Raw genomic sequence first — 18,033 nt, 5'->3', positions numbered from 1 at the left:
AGGCTGTGGGCTCTTGCAGAACCTTTTAAATCAGCTTTGCTCCTCCCTCCTGCCTGCTGACTGGCTGCAGACGAGGTAAATATAGGCAGAAGTGCTATAATAAGAGGAGGCAGGGATTTTGGTTTATCTCACCCTTCAAAAGCTTAAAAACTGATTGTAGGCTCCTCATGGATTTATTGAGTGGGCTCATCGTGGCAATTTTGGCAATTTTGCATTGGCTGAGGTTACAGGTTTTTGGATACCCCATGGTCTGCTTGTCTGCAGGAAAAGTGGTATCTGGGGAGTTGGCACATGCCCCAAGAACCATTTCTCCTCTCACCTGTCCTGAACACATCACCAGAAGGCACCACAAAGCTGTTTGTCTCAGGAGGAAGCATAAACCTGTCCACAGGAGGAATCACTGTTAAAAAAATTCTCAATACAGCTTCATCTGCATCAGGCACCCAGGTTTTTATATTTCTATATTTTTTATATATATATATATATATATATACACATATTTGATCTCAAGGCTCCCCATGGCTTTTCCTCTCAGCCACTGTATGATGAGTGGTTACCCAGTTCGGAAGAACCCTTTTAACTTTATTTCTGAGGTCAAAAAGACCAGGCCTGTTGGCCTGAATTCTGCAATGAAAGCAGGGTTTAACCAGCAGTTGTAGTGCCCACGGCTGCTGCGTGGATATTTCATTCCCTTACATGGTTTTTCTCCTTATTTGTGACAAAAGGAGAGATCTTTGATGACTCTGAATCATTGTCACATCCCTGTCCTTCACTGATTTTGTAAATTACATATTGACATTTTAGCAATTATACCTCTGTGAGACATGCATTATATGTATTTATTTCTTTTTTCTGGTTTTCTGTGTGGTTCTTGAAGGTGAGGTGTTGGGGAAGATGAAACAGGAAAGCCTTGGAAATATGATTGCCTGACAAAAGATTTTGGGAATATGAAAACTACAGGCAACATCGAAATGAAAGCCACTTTTGAAATACCAGGTCTTAGTTACTGAACAACTAGAAAACAATGGTATGGCCGACTGAAGTAATCCCCTCTTGATGGAACAATACCCTCTGCTTGCAAACAGGTCCAAGGGTCAGAGCAGACCCTACTAGCTCAGCAGAAGGGGTCCAAAGAGTAGTTTTTAGAAGTTAAGATGTAACACTCTATGGTAATATAAGAACTCTTATAGGCTGTATGTAAATGCTATAGGATTTGTATCTTGTATTAGATTGGTTAGTGACAATTAGAATATTCAGTGCAGAAGATGATTTATTGTATTGTAACCAGGACTTCAGACATTCTCATTCTCATTCTCATTCTCACTTCTATTCATTCTCTCTTCTATTCATTCCTCTCTTCCACTTCTACTCTTGCTCCTACTCTCTCTCTCTCTCTCTCTCTCACCCGTTCACTCTCTTGCTCTCTTGGGCCTGCTCAGAGCTGAGTCTACCAGCTCTGAGCAGTGCCCCAATACCCACGCCCTTTACAATAAACCGGCTGTGTCCCAAGACCTGCCTATAGAGATCTCTCGTCTCCATCCGTCACCGTCTACGTCCGGCCGTCCCGACTGGACCCCCAGAACCCCCGAAACCTACAGTGAGGAATATAATGAATCTGAGGAAGAGTCTGGCAGAGATGAAGCAGAGAATGTGTAATTTGCTACTGCATGGTAATCCTAAACCAAACAAAAAAAAGGGAAACAAGGACTTACCAGGATCTACTATAATCTCTCCACACACAACCCCTTGGCTTTATCTGGCTTTACAAGGCCCTTGCTATTGGTGCTGGGCTTCATTTGCACAGTGACTCAAACATAGGACAAATAATGCCCACTCCTTCCTGGTGGTTCTTTGGTAGAAAAGTGTTTTTGGCAGAAACACCGGGAGCTGTTTTATGCCAGCAGCCCCAGCTGAGGACTCCACGTGCCCACCACGCTCCGTGTTATGCCCATTCAGCAGCACACCAGCCCTGAACCCTGGGCTCCAGGCTGGAAGGGGGCTCCTCAGATGAAAGCAACTCCTGGGCACTTTATCCAGCACAAGGCTGAGCGTTGCTGTGGCCACAGAGGCAGCCAAGGTGGCTTTTTGCAAAAGCAGCTCAGGTCGGGCAGTTTTTAAACCCGAGTTTGCTCACCCTACCCTGCTCTCCCCATGGCCCATCTGCACGTGGAAGCAAACCTGAAAACAAACTCATTGTGCCTCCAGCACAAGGGTGAAGTGTCCAGGTTTAGCTGGTTTGCCTTGGCTCTTGGAGCTAAGCACCGGCAGCAGCTCTACCCTGAACTCCTGATGCGAGCACACACCTCTGTGCACGTGGCCTGTAGCCTCCCAGCTGCATTCAGGGTGTTTAGGAAGACCAGATCAAGAATAAACCACAAGACTGATTTTCTAGGGAATGTATCCCATAATATTTTATTAAAAAAAACACTGATTACTTTTCACTGAAATTAAATGGTTTTTTTCACTGACTGAAAAGATTCTTAAATATGTCTCTGCAGTTGTTTCCTTGATGGGTCACATCACTGGAAGGTTATGACACATTTAAGGCATTTTTCATAAGTTTTTAAATTTCAAGTTATAGCTAATTAGAAATGTCAGTCTCTTATCCCAACAACTCAGTTCCTGAAAGTTCCTGAAAGTGCAGCTTTTTTCAGCTCCTTCACAGAGGCGAAGTGTTGGAAAAGCAAACAGAAACTTGGTTTTCTTACTCACCCACTGCAAGATGCTTTAGAAAGAGTGCAATGCATTCCTGAAGGTGAACAGGCTGAGAATTCCTCATCCTGATGACAAATAATACACTGGGATTTTTTCACCCCAGAAAAAATAATATGAATACAGAGTTGAACAGAATAATGGACCTTGCTAATACAGCGAAATAAATACCTGCTACGCCATGAAGGAGTAATTTCACAGCTATGCTCCAAGATTTCTCAATTCACCTTCCACATATCAACAGAAAATGGACATGATTTGTGAACTTCATCATCACTACCGAAATAAAATTAAGTTATACACACAGAATATCTACATTAGTTTTATAATTGTATATAATTTCTATAATAACATTAATCTAATTCTGTAATTTCTCAGTCCCACAAAAACAGCACCTTTGTAAAGATACAGTCACGGAGTATATTAGGCTGTAGGTACTTCCAGATCTGTTTCTGGGATCCTCGATCCCTTCCCAGACTGTGGCACATCAAGAGTTAACGCCATGAGTGCTTTAAAAGCCACACAAAATTTTTAACTTTCCTCACCACAGAGCCTTGTGATGAGCCTTTAGAACATTCTTGTTCCCACTGTCAGATATCACCAACCTTCCTTTCCAGCTCTCCTTACCTTTTCCCTCCGTGTGGTCTTGCCTTGGCTGAACCAGCAGCACAGAGTGACAGGACTCTACAGGAGGTTTTAAAATTACTGTTTCTTTACAAAATTGTTTTCTTCAGAGCCTTTTTCTACCTGGGGGACATTTCCACTTCATGGGCAGAGAAGGAAAGGAGAGAGCAAGACAATTCCAGCTGGCAACCAGGTGAAGAATACTTAAGGAAAATCCCAAAGGTTCAAGCACATCAAGGCATCTCACTTCCCTTATCACCTGTGTATGGCCTGTGTTGTGCAAAATCACTAATTAGCTTCAGAATCTCTGCTGCTCTGAACATTTCCTCTACAGGAAAGAAAATGCATCTAAACCCCTGATAAACCTGCTGAAATAATCATCACCTGCACAAATTTTTGCGAACTCATCTCGTAAATCAGAACTGCTCCAGTAGCTTCTGATTTAAAACACTTCTCTACACATCTCAGCCCGTGCAGTGATTCATTTCCAGGGAGGTTTTAAGGAGTGTGTGTCGTAAGAGTTCTGATCCTTCCTCCAGTTGTTTCTGGGGTGATTTTTTGGGTCTCCTGCCCAGCTTGCCAGCATCTAAATGGTGCTAAAAGGACAAAGGAAGTCTTGATCTCTTACTGGCTAGGTATGGTTGCCACAGCTCTCCAGTCATACCACGCACCTCCCTGGAACACCACACAGGCTTTCAGGCCAAACACCTCCCCTGGACTGGAACCCAGGCATCAGCATTAAGGAAAACGGTAAGGCAGCAGAGACAAGGACTAACTTCACCATCTTCTAAAGAGGAAATCACATAAATATAAAAAAAATACACAAAAGAAAAAGTTTCCAGCTGCAACAGTTCTTAGATCCTTTCTCTAGTTGAGTGTCTGCTGCTTCTTTCTTCATAGATGAATGTGAAGGCCGAGGTTGCTGAGTGCAGAATGTCTTTCTTGTTAAACACTTGTACATGTCCACACTGGCACAGAGGTGCTGAGCTCCATGGACAATGCACAGCTTTCTGAGACATTCTGATACTCCTCCATGGGGCTACTGAGGATTCTTTTTCATATAAATCAAGAGATAGGCCGTTTCTCTCCTGTGCAGGCAAAGAAAAACCAAATCACAAGGTATGTTTGAAGATCTAGGTTGCAAGTAACATCCCAGGTTTGCTCCTGCTCAGCTTTCTGAGCTTTAGGTCAACTAAGCTGGTCCTCTCCAGTGTTCCCAAGATTCCCTGGCAGTGCTGTAGTCTATAGGAAGGATTATCTCCCTCCTATAAGCTCATTCTCGTATGATGCATCAGAACAAAAAGCACAGAGAAATCCTGACTGACACATCCAACTTCAGTCAGGATAGAGGAGGGTCCAAGGGGCAGTCCTAAGTAACAAGACCACTCCTGCAGCCCACTTTGTGACTGCTCAGCAACCCTGCAGGCTCCCAGGATAGGCATATGTAGTCCCACCAGAGTAACTGGGGCACAAGGATGCCTCTTCTCCTCTCCTGCGTCCCCACTACACCCCAGGCAATATCCAGGCCAAAACATTTGTCTTCCCTCTCTTTGCTACCCTCATTCCAAAGTCCAGAGCAGCATCAGGAAAGAACAGGGATATGTTTGCATACCAGTAGAGGCTGGCATGTCCATAGGTGCATTTAACATCATCCCACGATACCTAGAGAAGAAACACACACAAGAGGAGGCTGATAAGAACTCTTAAGAGATGGACACATTCTGATACCATCCAGCAGTTCTCAGAAGAGTGGTTTAAGTGTCACTTCAGGAATTAACACCTTTCAATAAATTGGTTTATTGCTTTTACTCTTTGAGGAAAAGCAGTTCCTCTTCTGAACATATACATTAAACAGATGTAGGGTACATCAAGCAGGGTATTCAGCAAATGGCAAAGCAGAACCTGAGGCCTTGTTTGGTACAGAAGTGAGAGTCACTCTGCCCTCAGCCCAGAGCATCCTGTAGCAGAGATGCACAAAGCTCTGCAGCCTCAGTTTCCTTTCCTGGTTCTCCTTAGTTGGCAGCCAGTCAGACTGGATGAGACCTGGAGGAGCATCCAGAAAGGTACAAAAGAAACGTGGCTTGATGTGCTCACCTGGCAAACCTGAGAATCGTTGAAGCAATACCATTTACACTCTGTGAGGCTTCGAATGTAGGCACAGTAATGGCCACAGCTGCTTGATCCTGAATGGGCCACAACAGCAAAAAGCTCGTACTGCCAGGTAGCCTGCAGAGAGACACAAAGAGTAACTCTCAGTGCAGCAATTCTCATCTGCCATGGACTGTAGAGAAGCAGCAGCCAGGGCAGCAAGGGCGTGCATTTTGTAAAGAAAAAGGGGAAAAAAATCAGATTGGCCCTGAGTATCCTGCCTTTTTTGCTCTTACCCTCAGAGTTTTGCCTGTCAGCTATGGGCTGGCAGCCTCCCTGGAGACCAGAGGGCTGTGAAAAAGGCAACAGGACAACAAAGGAGCAGCAAAGAGGTTCACCACAGCCAACCTGCAGCGGTGACTTCTGTTGTTGCCACACTTCCCCTTGTTATTTCCCAGTAAGAGAAACAGACCCACAGTGGGGCAGATCCATCTCAGCTACTTGGCAAAGCTGTTGTGGCCGACAATACCCAACTCTGTGGCCAACAATACCAACAATACTGCATGGGAAATACCAGGAATAGAGTTCTTCTGTCTTAGACAGGTGAGATCTGCAAAGCCTGGCTTTTGTCCTTAAGGCAGGAAGTTCCAGTTTTGGTGCCTTTGGTTATTTAATCTGAGCACAGAACATTGACTGAAGCCGTTAAAACTATGGGATGTGAGACAACACCGGGCACAGGTAAAGTCTGAGACATAGATTTTTAAGACAGGCACTTAGAACTGAGACAAGGTGTGATCTCTTAAATTTTTATGAGACTGGAGCAGAGAGGAGAAAAAAATCTGCCCTTTTTGAACAGGGCCTTAGGAGTATCTCACCTTTTCACTGTCATCTGCTTGGCACTGATTTTCTGTCAAGACTTCATTGAAGTCAAGTTCTTGTGGGAATGGCAGGCAGTGACTTAGCTTGTGTGAATGAGATGATCTTTCAAAGCAGAAGCGCTTCAGGTGCAAGGTCAGAGTCTGTGGCAGACGGACGAGCTTCATGCTCTGTAAAGCAATAAATAACACCGTATAAAACTAGGGAACAAACCCTGGGGAGGCAGGGTGGAAACAGCCATTGCCACCCAGTGCATGTAGAATGGAGAGCAGTCAGTGCTCCGGTGAATATTTGCCAGTTCCATGGGACAGCAGATGCCAAACCTTTGTAGCCCGTCTGCACACAAGGCACACCCACGTAACAGAGCTGTGATAACCAAGGTTTTCAGCTTTAGTGTGATCAGCACCCAGCCTTGGGTGCCTCAAGGGCTGCTTCATTTCTCATGTGCTTTCCTAGCCCCAGGCTGGTAGCACTAGGAAGGTGAGGAGAGACAAATCAACTTCCTGTGACATGTGACCACAGAAGGCTGACAGCTCCTTCCTTCCAGCACTGCCTTTGTTGAGATCGCTGCCGCTGCCACCAAGACACGTGGATGCCTTGTGGCCTCAGAGGCAGCCCAACAGTGACAATGCTGTGGAAAGTCCCCTCCAAGCCTTGGGCTGAGGCAGCCTCCCTCACACACCACTCCCTTTAATGCACCTGCTCTCCATGAAACAGCCAATACATCATCTGGCAGAGACTCACAGTATACTGTAAGAACTGGGGAGAGCAGGGAAGAAAGGAAATCACAGTATCCTACCTTTATGTGTATGACCAGCTCCAGTGACATATCCTTATCTACCTCTGGAGCTACACAGCAGTGCAAAGGCCCACAGTGGGCACACAACATAAACTAACAGCAGCTTTTCTGCTGGCACAGAAATGCTACATCCCTCACTGACTTCTATTAAAACCCTTGAAAGTATTGTTTTGTGGCAAGAGCTACATCTACAACAGGGAACTTCCTAACAGGAGGAAAGATGCCTGTGGTTTATATCTCACTGACACTGCTCTGCTGACAAATCTGAGGTGCTGGTCTCCTCTTCAATTGATATGGTTGAGTCCTTTCCCCACCCTCCCCAGTCCTAAAGGGAGTTTTGGGTGTGAGACATGGGGAAATAATTCTCCAATTACCTGCAGAAAAGTTGTTTTCCTCCCACACTGTTGACAGAAACACATGTTTTGACCAGTCAGCTCTTCTGGATGGAAGAAGTATTGCAGAGACTCCTCCTAAGAAGACAGAGGAGATTTCTTTCAACTGAATTCCTTCGAGCTGGATTTTTATTTCTATGTTATTTCAGAGGGTCCAAGAAAACAGCAAAGCTACAGAAGGTGTGTTTTATTCAAAGGACAAAAGACTGCCTAGCAGCCTGAAAAAAATAGGTACCTCATTTCTCCTAGCTGCTGCTGTGATTGCATTAGTTGGGGGAAAAAAAAAAGCACCACATATTCCACAGAGAAGGTGTTGATGTGTGTCTTTTATACCTACTTCAAAGCCTTAGAGGTTTTCAGAGAAGCTCTTTAATGCTGAACCATTGTAAAGTGGTCAGAGAATCAATAAGGTCCGGTGGTCCACTGGCATTTGAAAAATCCACTGTATCCAGCAGCACACACACGGGCCACCAGCACTGCTGCATCTGGATGTCCACAGCAGCACTGACTCCACAGTGACAGGACACTGGGCAAACACAGGGATGCTGAGCTACCTAGGGCACCTCTCTGTGGTACCTGAGGACTCCCAGGTGCACATCACTGTGTAGTTTGAGTCTTTGAGTCTGTTACAGAGTATTTAATCAGCACTCTTTTTAGAAAAGCTCTTCACAGCCTTTATTTTTCAGTCCCCAAAGCAAGCACATTTTTTGCGAGCTTTAAAGCTCCTCCAAACAAAGAAGAAATGTGAATGAGAAAAGACCACCTCGAAGTCCCAGACACTCTACAGAGACTCTTGTAAGGATTCTTGATAAGACCCAGAAGACACCACTACTGCAAGAGAAGGCTCCCACAGTGAACAGAGGGGAATCATCTCCTAAGGAAACAGTGCTGCTGCTAAACTTACCAGAGTCTTCAGCCTGTGAGAATTGGCATCCAACACTGGGAGTGGAAGGGTTAACATGGTGCTGTTGCTCTTTACTTCAAAAGAGCATTTCTGACAGGCCAGATGCTCCTGTATGCAGATTGTGTACAAATCCCTCAGCTCTTCAACCTGGAGGCGTGAAAATAAAGGCCAAAACAAGGTTTATGAAGAAGACAACTGAACTGTTTCCCTATGGGTGGGGAAGCCCATGTGGTCACACATTTCAAACAAGGTTATTGCTTCAAGGTTGGAACCAAGATGTGACAGTGACTTATGTGGACAGGGTACTTCCCACAATTTAAAGGAGAACAACTCCTTCCCCTAGTTCCCTAACAGAAGGGAAAGACACAGCCTGTAAGATCAGACAGTTAAATATCTGCTTTGATGCAGAATTGTTCTTTTTTGCTTGAAACTGCAACAGAAGCCTGTCTTCTGTATTAATAAAACTATGACAGCCAGTCAGGGAAGAGTCACTTTTCTCTTCCCAGTCCCATGGGAGGAGCTGTTGTATACATAATGTACTATCAGTGGCTAATTATAATGAAGTGCACGTGGCTGATTTCAAAGAATGGAAAAGCTGTGTCAAGATACAACAAATTACAGAAATTTGGGGGAAAAAAAAGAAATTACATATAACTAAATACAGTGCTGCAAAAAGATCAGTCTTTTGGTTATTAATCAGCTCTCCCACTAGAATGAAGACTGGCATGCCCTGAAAGTAGGATGAGCAAAACTTAACTGTGATTCAAAATACCGAAGCTTACGAAACAAAGATTCTCTGTCTCATTTGAAAGATGCAATGAGAGAGGGGATAATTTTTAAAATTTAACTTAGGTCAATTGCCAGTGGATGGGATCCTTCAAGGAGCAGAGAAAACTACACATGATAAGGGCCAAGGGTTCATCCTTACCAGCTCTGGCTTTTTCATCTGCTTCTGTAACAAGTTCCAGAGAGTCAGAAAGAGCTGAGCAGCATCATGCTGCACAAACACTGCACAAACAGAAAACACAACCTCAATCAGTATCATGAACAGCACCGAACACAGATTTCCCACAAATGGCAAAGGGAAATTTGTTGTCCCCCATTAGATCCAGTCTCTTGTCCCTGCAGACAGAGCTTAGACTGGGCACAAGCTGCAATTTCTCCATTGTGACCTGAGCAGGCAGTGGGAAAAGACAGGAGGGTTTGTACCACCCAGTGCAAAAGTCGTGTCCTTGTCACCAGATGTAGGGACAAGAGGATACTCAGTACCCACCAGAGGAGGGCTCAGATGGCTCTCTGAGTTGAGGGTTATATTTCATAGCATCATAGAATGGTTTGGGTTGGAAGGAGCCTTAAAGATCATCTGGTTCCACTCTCCCCACCCCAGGCAAAACCACCTTCCTCTAGACCAGCAAACACCTTTCAACCTGGCCTTGAACACTTGCAGGGATGCAGCATCCACAGCTTCCCTGGGCATCCTGTGTCAGTGTCTCACCACTCCCACAGTAAAAAATTTCTTCCCAATACTGAATCTAAACCTGCTCTCAGTTTCAAGCCATAACGCCTTATCACCTTTATGTCACATGTCCTGTCATGCCCTTGGGAACAGTCCCTTTTGAATCCTCCTTAGAAACAATACAGGGAAGATTCTTTATTACTCCACACACCTGTTTCCCTCATCCCCTCATGCCCCATGAAGGATTAAACTAGTCTTGAGCGCTGAGATAAAAGTGACAGGAGGGCCTATCCATATGTCTCACACACCAGATAGTATAAACCCCTTGATCCTTATCTCTCTTTAACTGGAAGAGAGATGGCTGACTGCAAAGCCACTCAGAGTCAGGGGAAAAACGATGCAAGCAGGGATATTGAGCTTATCTTGTGCTCCTCTTTCATAAAGGTCAGGGCACCTCCCCTTTCAGTGCTCTCCTGTTTGGGCTTTTATATGATAAAGATAAGGGTATTTGGTTATACCCTGTGTATTTGTACACATAGACAGACTCTTGGCATCCCATTGTCACTGGCCACCCACACATTAAAAAGCTCACTCCTTTAGAACTTTGACCATTTGGGAGATTTAGCCTGAAAATTCTTCTCTCTGCCCTTATAAGAAGGAGCAGGAAGGGGATCTGTGCGAACTCGTTCTCTTTTCCACACTATCCCCTTCTTCCAGTAAGTAACAGCAGCTATTTCACTATCATGATGCCAGTACAGCAAGACAAATCACACAGTGAACTGGCCTCTCTGCCCTGCCCAGCCCTTTCCTCCTGGCCAGTATCCATAGCTGGATCTTCTAGCAGTCTGATAGTCTTCCCACCCTTTGGACATCAGCAAATACATCCAGGGTTTTTCTCCTCTCTTCCCAAGTAAGACACAGCATTGCACTCACAGCTGGGAGGCAGCTACAAAGAGCACTGCGTCTCTGTGCACCTAACTCCTGACATTTCTGAATTCCTGAAGGAGATGTTGGAGTCTGCACTGCTTGTAAGTGCTGGATGATGAGCACCCTGGTCTGCAGACAGAGGTGGGCACGAGGCAGTGCCACTACTTACATTTCACCCTGTGCAGTGAAAGGCACCAAGCCAGCTCTGTGGGACTAACAGCTTTGCACTTGCCACACTGCATCTTCTCCAAGAGCAGGAGCATTTGGTACGGAACACTGTTCTTCCTCTGCACATGAGATGACGGCACTGCAATCCTGAAAGGGGAAGAAGCAACACCAGTGGTAATCAGGCTGTACAATGGAGAAATACCAGACATCATACCTGAAGGAGCCCAGGTCAGTAGCAGAGGCAGCAGCTCAAGAGGAATCAGAATGGGTACATTTTCAGCAAAAGAAGGAAAAAGGGGAAGCAGTCACCTGCACTAGCTTGTCCCACAGTGCAGGCTGACAGTTCTAAAGTAAAAGGCCAAAATTTTAAGTTGGTTTGTTCCTGAATAAGGGACAGGCCAAGTGGGACCTCAAGTGCTTTCTGGCCTCTAGAAACAACATAAGTTACAGACAATTTCAGAGCTTTTCTTGCCTCCCACCCATTGATGTTCTCATTCTCAACATGCCCTCAAAATTTCATGGGCATATATATCATAATGCTTGTATTTCAACTACATGCCAACAAAACCTTTTAATTCTCCGTGAATTTATTGTAGCCCACAGGTTTTTCTAAGTCTTTCTTCAAATAAGCATGGTAACCTACAGTCTACATTATTTAGCTTTGCCCAGTTATGACACTTCTCATCTCTGCACGTCTGTAATTTGTCTTCTTTCTCCTCTGCACCGTAGTGAGCACATAAGAAAGAACTGAATAGGAATGATCCACTTAGATGATTAAAGCTGCAGTGAACTGAGTAAATTGAAAACAAATCAAACCAGTTATTAGTGTGGTCGGTAGGGAGACGGAAGCCCAAAACCTCCTCAAAAGCATGCAGAGACAACAGCCAGGCAAAACAAAGTAATGCTATGTATTCATGATCTGCAACACCACTCTTCTCTATCAGGGGCTAGCCAGGGCAAACGGGGCCCAGAGGCCAGGGATTGCAGTAGGTTTATGTTTACATGCTTAAAGTGACAAAATTAATAGTGGATATGGCTACATGTGACGCATCCTTTATTTTAACGGCCTCTGAGTAAACCTGGAATAGAATTACATCCTGTTATGGAAAAGAGAGATACAAGCCAGAAAGACCCAGTTCAGGACGTGAACCAGAGATGACTAACAAGGCAGAACACTGCAACTCCTCCCTTTGCAGGGCCTAGTCTGTAGATGACAGACACAACAAGGCAGAGACCTCGCTGAGGGAACAAAAGCATCCCCATAGCACCTCGGTGATGCAAGCCTTCAAGGGCACATCCCATATGAAAAAGGAGTGGAGACAACACAGCAACGACAGAAATATCTCCGGTAGCTCAAACAGGTGGTACCTTCGGAGTATCCCTGTGAAGCGTATGTTCATGAGGAACACTTGGAGCAGAGAGTTCAGACAGCAGCTCAGTCCAAGGTTGTACAGTCCAATAGCTTCTGTAGGGTAGAAAAAGAGGAAGTGAGGCCTGGGGATAGGTACAAGAAAAGAAAGTGGAAATTATTTGAAAGTGGCAAACTCTTCTTGCGCATATTCAGGCATTCAGTGGATAGGCCCAGCACCTTGGTCAGAGCTGGAAACGTGTTCAATCTATTCTTCCGTTGCTCAAGCAAGTAACATTGGGTTTTGTTTGGCAACTGACAGGAAAATCCAAGTAAGCCTGGCTAATGATGCTCAGATTTCTCCCAGTTCCTCTATCTTCAGTCCTCTCATAACACACCTAAACATAAAATAGAACAACAAGAGGCAAAGGTCGCCTGTATGAGGGGAATAACTAGGTCCTAGTCCATAGCTTAGCAAATCCAGCACTGCTGGCTGTGTTTGGAAAGAGACAGAGCCAGCAGCTAGGCCTTTTCAGCTGCAATGGCCAATTTATGGAGCTAAATAGGGAAAAAGCTCTGAGATCTCCATGTAATCCATTCTCAAAAAACTCAACATGGTTACTTGGCAAGGCAAAATGAGAATCATCTGCATATTTCTCAGTGAAGACATAAGGAGTAGGAGAAAATAAAGCCTATGGACAGAGAATGGAACAGCAGGCATTAGAAATAGAAAATATGAGAGCAAAGAATAGGCAAAACATTATTACCATTTTTTAAGTCTGCCACACCAAAGACAGACATCAGCCTCTGGTTTTTGGCCTTCGCCTCTTTGGTTTCCTCTTCATTATTTCGTACTTCGGTTTCTGCCTCCATGGTCTCACTTAATGCCAGCTCTGGTTTCTTGCTTCTTTCTTGACGCCCACTTCTTTGTCCCATCAACAATATTGTTCAAAGACAGAAGGACTGCAGAGAGACACAGAAAGATCAGAAAGAGTGGGAGCATCCCAAAACACAGGACTTGTCCACAACATTTTCATTATGAAAAAGGTGAAATCATAAAATCATTGAATGGTTTGGGTTGGAAAGGAACTTTAAAGATTATCTAGTTCCAACCCCTCGTGCCATGGGCAGGGATGCCACCCACTAGATCAGGTTGCTGAGGGGCCCATCCAGCCCAGCCTGGAATATCAATAAAGTCAGTAAGATTACTGTAACAGCATTTGGGATATTTGAATTAACATGAGTGTTGAGGCATGTGGGCTATTGCTAAGGGAACAGAAAGGGAGTCTGATGACAATTCCTCATCCTGTCTTCCTCTTGTGGCTAAATAAATAAATGAGCCTTCAGTTCCACAGAAACAGCTCCATCTAGCCACGGAACTCCATGTATCCCTGTTTGAAAAGATTTGGTAAATAAGATGATTAAAATTGCCCAAAAGGCAGATGTTGCAAAACTCCTCTGTTTAGAAAAAGCAATGTTTTATCACACAAAGTAGCCCAAGTATTCAAAAGGCCAAGTTTCACCTTCTCTCCTGACCAGATAAGCACGTTTAGTTTCTGTACTGGGCTCCCCAGCATTGGTTTTAAGCGCCTGAGTCACAGCATTACTGTGACACTTTGGACTGTAATTTTGAAAGACGTTCAAGCACCAACATATCAGTTTCTTTTTCTGTTCCTTCAAGTGATCACAGGCAAAGTAACTGTTTGTGCAAGAGAACCATTATAATGCCTTGATTTTAAAGGAAGGATTTAACAGACCATTATTCTGACAGTCTCCTGTGACTCAGCTACTAAAGCAAAACAAAAATACATGGACAAAACAATATAGTAAAAGTTCAAATGCAAAAATGAAACTTTCTAACAGCCCACTGCCAACATGCAGACAGAATCAGAAAAAAGCAGATATTCACGGGGAAGGGGGGGAGACCAAAATAAATGCTCAGAAATTATTATCCTACAAACATTAAACAGCACGTAAAATCAGCCTAAGGCCAAGCACTGAAAGAATGAAGAAAAGCTACTAAGAAAGGAAAATAAGCAAAATCCTCATTCTGCCTTTCATAAAAAAGAAAACCTTTGCTTTAAAAGCATGTTTTTGGGTTAACTGTGCCTAATAGTGTCAAATATCAAAGTTACTCAAGATTTGGGCAGAGAAGCTAGAAATGGATTTTTCCCCCCGATTATTACCTTTAAGCTTAAGTATACTTACTCCCAACTGCACTTTTGATTGTTTACTGCTGAAGATTACTTTTGCTCTCTAAGTGTCACACACTAAGAGTCACTAAATATTGTCAAATTTGCTGAGAAGTTTTATTCAGGGGGAAAAAAAAAAATCAACTCTGACATTCAAAGACAGATTCAAGAACGTGACTTTTTATACCCAAGCCTGGTGATTAGAACAGCTACACAGAAAAAGAGAAATTTCATCTGATTTCGCCCTTGCCGAAACAGAGCCTGAACACACGCTGCCTGTTTTCCTGGAAATGATTTAACGACGCGTTCAGGTTTCTGTAAGCTGAGCTGGAATGGGAGCCCATCTCGGGCGGGTGGGTTTAGCTGGTGTAGTATCAGCCAGAAAGTAAGGGATGCTCACAGGCAGTGGGGATGTGGAAAGAGACAGAAAGGAGAGGGACAGGCAGCACAGAGGTAGCTGAACAACAGCTGGGGATGTACTGGGGATAAAGCAAACCTGCAAGACGCATGTTTTGTCAGGAAAGGGAGGATTAAAGACCAAGCACAGGGCTAAATGGCTTTGGGTGACTTGAGGGAAAGGTAGAAAGATCTTAGGGATCTTAGGGCAGGAAGGTGCAGTGGGATACAGGAGGATTTGTGTCTCTGGTTCTATGAAATTCTCTCCCAGTCACCCCTATCAGGAATCCTGCTGTGGGACCAGGGACACAAACAGAACTTCCCAACCCTTGGAACCGCCTCGTTTTAGCTATCAGAAATACAGCCTTCCTAAGATTTGCACTTGACCTCCTTTTCCCTGCACAAGTATATAAAACAACTGGTGAGTGAGCCGAGGAAGTGGGGGGCATGCTCTCCTCCTACCCCCATTTCTCCTCTCTCCCTGGAGAAGCAGCGTCTTGGTTTCATGTCAGGGGTAGGACTCGGTACCTCAGCGCACGTGGCTTGGCCAAGCCAAGCGGCTGCACCAGCACTGGGCAGAGAACAGAGAGCAGTGATACCCTCCTCGTACCCTCCACCCCATAATCATCTACCCTCACCCTCCCTCAGCCAGCCCAGCATCTTCCCTTTCACCCTGGCCTGTTCCACTCTCCATCTGCCCTCCCAAGACACTGGCTTCTCATGACAAACCCCCACCTGGCTCTTCACACCCCACGAGGATGGCTCCCACCTCTGGCACTTGTCATCCCTTCCCTGTCAGCTCCTTTCCCGTCACGGGAATCTTGGGGTGCAGATGGTGCTAGGGCAGGCTGTGGGCTGCAGATAGGGAGGCCAGGATGGGGCTCTGAGCAGTCTATTCTAGTGGAAGGTGTCCCTGGCCTCAGCAGGGGGGTTGGAACTAGATCTTCAAGGTCCCTTCCAACCCAAACCATTCTATGTTTCCATGGTCCCCCTGAGGTGCTCCATGAAGGGCTCCAGAAGGGATTCAGTGTCACGACCCACCCTTAAAAGAAGGAAGGGAAGGAAGCACCTGAGAGCGCATCACCTCCACACTTCTCTGGGATGCAACTGAAAGGAGACTTCCCCCTGAGCTGCTAACCTACTCTCCGTTATTTCCCTCTCTTTCTATTTCCTTCCCTCCTGACACACTGCCCCTCTGGCATCCGATCTCACAAACCAGCAAAAAGGCTTCTTACCAATTCCCGCAGGACCAGCAGCGCTTCGAGCTGGAGCTCACAGCGCAGCTGCTGACAGGGGGCAGCGGGGGCTCGCACACCACATCTGCCCGCGCCGGAGCGGTGCGGAGAAGCCGCGGGCAGCGGGAAGGCAGCGGGACGCGGGAGAGCGGCGGGCGGAGCGGGGCGGCCCCGCCACGTCAGGCAGAGGCAGTGCCCGCCCCGCCGCGCAGTTTTCATTTCCCGCTCGGCCGGGAACAGGCACAGAAAGTGAAACTCGGAGCCGCCCTGCGCCGCCTCATCCCGGCACGCAGCGGGCTGGGAGAAACCCTTAACACAGCTCACTTTGCGTGGGGGAGGCACTCTGGGGATGAAGCGTCCCCGCACAGCTCATCCGGCAGCATGGGTGAGGACAGCAGGTACTGCCAGCCCTGCGTTCGGCACCGCTGGGCAGCCCCCGCGCGGCTTCGCTGGGCCGTGGGAAGGAGACAGCACACAGGAGGCTTTCAGAGGGGCTGGCTGGAGCTCATCAGAGCTTTCCCTGGGGAGAGGTCCCAGTTGCACACCCTCTGGGCAGGTAGTGGGGAACGTGCTCGCACTGCCTGGCTCTGTCACAGGCAGCACAACTCGTCAGTTCTCAGCAGTCCGAGGTCTTCAGCCGGGACAGTGGAAACTGCCCTGAATCGTCACAGGGAGCGGTGTGGACATCTGTAGGGACTTGTGAGCAGAAGGGCACAGATGACTCAGCGTCTTGGCTGTGACTGAGGCAGAGGCTCTCAGCAATAGTTTAAATTTAGTGATGGTCCCTTCCTATTGCTGGCTTGTATGGCCACTGCCTGATAGAAGGGAGAGAGATGAACAGCTAAGCCATAAATTGCCGAGAGACAATGAAACAAAGTGTAAAAGGACACTGAAGGTTAGATAGGAACTAGATCTGCCAGGTGGAAGTTAGTGAAGCAGCGTGCAGCTGAAACAGCTTTTGGTAATGACCCCTGTGAGAGCCTGGGGCGCTCAGGAGGAGTGTTAAGGGTATTTTAAGCTTTGCCTGCGGAACTCAGTCGCGACACGCCACTTCCAAGGCAGGCAGCAGGCAGAAGTGTGAGCCCAGAAAATGGGCTCAGGTGAAGGGATGGCTAAAAGTGAAAGGCGCAGTGTTTGGGTGCCCAAACGCACTGCCTGCCGAGCTCACGGTGTAGTGTCCCTTTGACAAAAGCTGCTAGCCCCTGACAATTGCCACGGCACTTCTGGTGTCCAGAGAGCTCCAAAAAGTGCATTGACTGCTTCAAGAGCCGGGCTCCTGGTTACTGAGTGTCCTTGCAAATGACGTAAATCGTAGTGGTGGTGGTCAGGATGAGATCTAAGCAGCCTTCGGGAAGTTAAGGAATCCACACCCCTGTGGTACGGCCCATCAGCCGTGAATGAGGTGTGAATGTCGCAGTACTTCGGAGAGGAGTTTTCACAACTGGGTCACTGCGTAAGGGAGGCATGACCAGGACTTACCCCACCTCGAAGGATTTGCTTCTTATCAGCTGCTTCCTTTATCTGGAAACCCAGTTTGTAGCCTCAGGTGGGCACGTCCTTCTGCACCTGGGAAGCCCCTCCCTGCACCCAGCGATTGCTCGAGCCCTGAGCACCGCCAGTCCGGTCTCTTACAGCACCTGGGCGGTGCCTGCGATGGCCGAGTGTTTGAGATGTTTATCGCCAGCAGAGCGGCGATTCACAGCGCGCACTGTTGGAGCAATTTGGTTTTCTTGGTTTAGGAACACGAATGTAGACTCTGCTGTAAACACCTCTGTACAAAACATTGGTTTTCCCCCATTCTGTATCCTAGAAAAATCGAAAAATCCAGCCTGTGTTTTGCCCCAGTCTGTGTTCTGCCTGATCTGGTCTGGGGTTTTCCCCATTCCGTATCCCGGAAAAAATCCAGTCCGGGTTTT

At 46.4% G+C, this 18,033-nt stretch overlaps 1 protein-coding gene across 2 annotated transcripts; it reads right to left on the bottom strand.

Moving 5' to 3' along the window:
* Positions 1-2,381: 2,381 nt before the first annotated feature.
* USP18 (ubiquitin specific peptidase 18) lies at positions 2,382-17,700 on the bottom strand. Of its 2 annotated transcripts, none has more exons than XM_048301030.1 (11): positions 17,597-17,700; positions 13,062-13,257; positions 12,315-12,411; positions 10,948-11,093; positions 9,324-9,403; positions 8,396-8,542; positions 7,474-7,569; positions 6,300-6,470; positions 5,431-5,562; positions 4,949-4,998; positions 2,382-4,424 (listed from the first exon to the last, which is right to left on the bottom strand). In XM_048301030.1, exons 2-11 carry the CDS (start codon positions 13,228-13,230, stop codon positions 4,376-4,378), a joined length of 1,137 nt encoding a protein of 378 aa, XP_048156987.1. In that variant the 5' UTR covers positions 13,231-13,257; positions 17,597-17,700; the 3' UTR covers positions 2,382-4,375. The 2 variants fall into 2 exon arrangements, with proteins under 2 accessions (XP_048156987.1, XP_048156985.1); XM_048301028.1 differs by lacking the exon at positions 17,597-17,700 and adding an exon at positions 16,118-16,265.
* Positions 17,701-18,033: the final 333 nt, after the last annotated feature.

The sequence above is a fragment of the Corvus hawaiiensis genome, chromosome 4 (assembly GCF_020740725.1).
Source record: "Corvus hawaiiensis isolate bCorHaw1 chromosome 4, bCorHaw1.pri.cur, whole genome shotgun sequence".
Lineage (NCBI taxonomy): Eukaryota > Metazoa > Chordata > Aves > Passeriformes > Corvidae > Corvus > Corvus hawaiiensis.
The sequence above is the reverse complement of the archived record's forward strand: the minus strand, read 5'-3'. Positions and strand labels throughout refer to the sequence as shown.